Source organism: Orycteropus afer, unplaced genomic scaffold (genome assembly GCF_000298275.1).
Source record: "Orycteropus afer afer isolate SDZICR_OR568_19922 unplaced genomic scaffold, OryAfe1.0 scaffold00637, whole genome shotgun sequence".
Lineage (NCBI taxonomy): Eukaryota > Metazoa > Chordata > Mammalia > Tubulidentata > Orycteropodidae > Orycteropus > Orycteropus afer.
The window spans coordinates 201,391-204,511 of record NW_006922224.1 but is presented as its reverse complement, the minus strand read 5'-3'; the positions used below and the strand labels follow the sequence as shown (position 1 = coordinate 204,511).

The window sequence follows — 3,121 nt, the reverse complement described above, 5'->3', positions numbered from 1 at the left end:
ACCCCAGCACTAATGGCAAAGTTCAACAGGACAGAAAATAACAAATGCTGGTGAGGATGCGGACAGATTGGGACTCTCATATACTGCTGGTGGCACTGTCAAATGGTACAACCACTCTGGAAAACAATATGATGATTCCTTAAAAAGCTGAAATTACAAATAATCATTTAACCCAGTGATCCCATTATTAAGTATATATCCTAAAGAAGTGAGAGCCAGGACAAGAAAAGATATATGCCCACCCATGTTCATCACAGCACTATTTACAATAACAAAAAAAAAAAAAAAAAAACCTAGGTGCCCATCAACAGAAGAATGGATAACCCAACTATGGTATATATACAAAATGGAATACTATACAACACTAAGAATAATGTAGAATCTGCAAAACACCACATAACGTGGATGAACTTGGAGGACATTATGCTAAGTGAAATAAGTCAAGGAAAGGTTTGTATATGGAAGGATACTTTCTTTGTTGGTTACCGGGGGTGAAATGGGAGGGGAGGGAACACTGCAAAAATAATAATAATAATAATAATAATAATAATAATAAATAAAATAAAACCTCGTTGTTTTTGGAAATGGCTTCACACACCAAGCCCTGGGTCTTATGCAAAAAGCATTCTCATCTTGCCTTCACTGGAGGAGATGGAATGATTTGTCTTGGAAGGAGACACGGCAGGATGCCAAAGTACGTTCAAGCTGGACACGTACTGATCGGCAGGGGAGGTGGCCCTCGCTGAGTGGGCATCTGTTTTTCCCTTATGGCCATGTGGCCTCTATGATGTGAGCTTTGACAGAACCACTAGCAGGGAATGGTTGATTTTAGAGGGGAAATTGACCCAAGACCAAAAGAGTTAGAATTTAAAGTCAAAGATGTCTTTGGTAATGTTCTCTCTCTCTTCTTTTTTCTAAAATATCTTAACTTCAGTGAAGGGAGCAATCTGACCCCGGCTCATCATTACCCAGACTTCCGATTTAAGACATATGCTCCACTAGCATTCCGATACTTCAGAGAGCTTTTTGGCATCAAGCCTGATGATTACTTGGTAAGAACCTACAATTTTCCTTCTTCCTGCAGAAATAAGGCTGTAAACATTTGTCTTCTCCCAACAGTGATAAGTAACTTGTGTCTCTCACTTCAGAAGGCCCTGGTGCATAGTAAAAGTTCCAAGTTTTATAGTAATTATAAATTTAGCTTCAGGAAATGTGATTTGACACTACAACTTCTACCTGATAGCTATAGAATCTGCCAGGGTGATTGATAATGAAATAACTGTGGTAACGCTTATTGCTTTGGGTAATTATTCTAACTGATATAACTCATTCTAACTGATATAATTCGTTCTAAATACACCTGTTAGTTTGGCTGATTGGATTCTTTTGGAAAGCCTTCCTATTTTAATGACTTTACTTATGTCACTCACCTCAAAACTGCCTTGGCCTACACCATTTCCACCTCAGCTGCTAACTTGAATCACATGTCCAAGAGCCTGAAGAGTTTTTGTTTTCCATAAATCTCTTCATGCAAAGTCTTTGCAATGCATTTTTACTTGGAATGAGGGCCCATTTTATCTGTAGACTTGCCTTTGCTCTCTTCTCTGGCACACAGGAGGTATGATGAACACAAGCTTTTTGTGAGATAGTCTGCTGGGACCTCCGAGTTATACCTTGTTCTTACTCAAGGAGCCAGGAAGTTCTTTTCTGTTATGAGTGGAGAAGGATTTATTTCATAATTTGATCAGTGTTAACTCCCTGGGGGCTCTTCAAGATGGGTTTTCAAGAAGCCATGGGAAGGATGCCATCAAATATTTATTGCTCACTGCTGTCTGAATGATCTTACTAAGACTTGAGCTAGGTCCTGGAATAGTGCTATTCAGGGAAAGTAAAACTCATTTCTCACTTATAACAAGAGTATTTGAAATGCCCCTTAAAGTTTGGGTTAAATGTAATTGATTGCATTCAGAGCTGGTTCTGTACTGTGCATCTGATGGGAACCCAGGGAGGATCCTCTTTGTGAGGAAGAAAATCATATGGCCTTCAAAACCAGTTGCTGTCCAGTCGACTGTGACTCATGGTGACTCCATGTGTGTCAGAGTAGAACTGTGCTCCATAGGGTTTTCAGTGGCTGGTTTTTTGGGAAGTAGATCACCAGGTCTTTCTTCTCAGGCACCTCTGGGTAGACTCAGACCTCCAAGCTTTCAGTAGGCAGCCAAGTGTTTTAACCATTTGATCATCCAGTGATTCCTCAGGGCATTTTAATAAGTCTCCACTGGGCAGTGAGCACTGAGGAGCAAGTCCCCGACATCCTGCTGCTGTTAGCTGTGAATGTCTCGGTAGTTGTCTGTGTCACCACTCCTGTTTAATTGAAATGTCAGGTAGCTCTACCTATCAGTACTAACCTTGATACCTCCCCCAACAACCACTCAGACAGATACATTCATTCTATGTATGTTTGTGTCTGTGTGTGTTCATGGCAGAGCTTGTGGCTCTCTGGTCTCTCTGGAATTTACTGAGGGTTGCCATCATGTAGGACACATATTTGGGGGACCCAGTGGGGTTGTGATGTTGCATTCTGATGTCGATCCCTCACATTCTGTCACATATTAGACAGCAGTGAGTTCTCCTTCTGACCTTCCTTGAGCTGCTCGCCAGCCAATGAGGTCCCATAGACTTATGGTCCCTGACACCGATTGGCTTGATCATACAGCTGCCCTCCTACCCAGTAGGTCTCTCTTTGGCCTGCCCAATATCCACTGTCCTGTAGGTTGAGAAGTCCTACCCTTTCCCTCTGTTTTGACCTTACAAAATTGCTTTATTTTAGCAACAGCTCTTTCCTGAGCCACTTCTCACACAGCTTGGACAGGTTCCCTAATGAGGCTATAAGCCAGAAAGTTCTTTTCATAATGGGGTTAGATTATTTATAAAGGAGCCCAGGGAACTTTAGGGTGATGGCTTCACAGAGCAAAAATTTTCCACATACAACAGGAAGATTCAGCCATCATTGGGAACTTTCCACACCTGTTGTATCTAAAAGACTTTGCTAATAATCATGGTGAAATTTTCAAAAATGGCAAGTCATGTTGCTCCAGGAAATTTAGAAACACATAGTGGGATA

The 3,121-nt window shown here is 41.3% G+C and overlaps 1 protein-coding gene across 1 annotated transcript in view; it reads left to right on the top strand.

Annotated features, from left to right (window-relative positions):
- The window catches only part of PIP5K1B (phosphatidylinositol-4-phosphate 5-kinase type 1 beta), a gene marked incomplete at its 3' end in the record, with an annotated part of 213,433 nt that overhangs the window by 61,058 nt on the left and 149,254 nt on the right, over positions 1–3,121 (top strand). Inside the window, exon 3 of the mRNA XM_007956569.2 lies at positions 935–1,052. Within this exon, the coding sequence (XP_007954760.1) occupies positions 935–1,052 (118 nt within the window). The remainder of the gene's footprint in view (positions 1–934; positions 1,053–3,121) is intronic.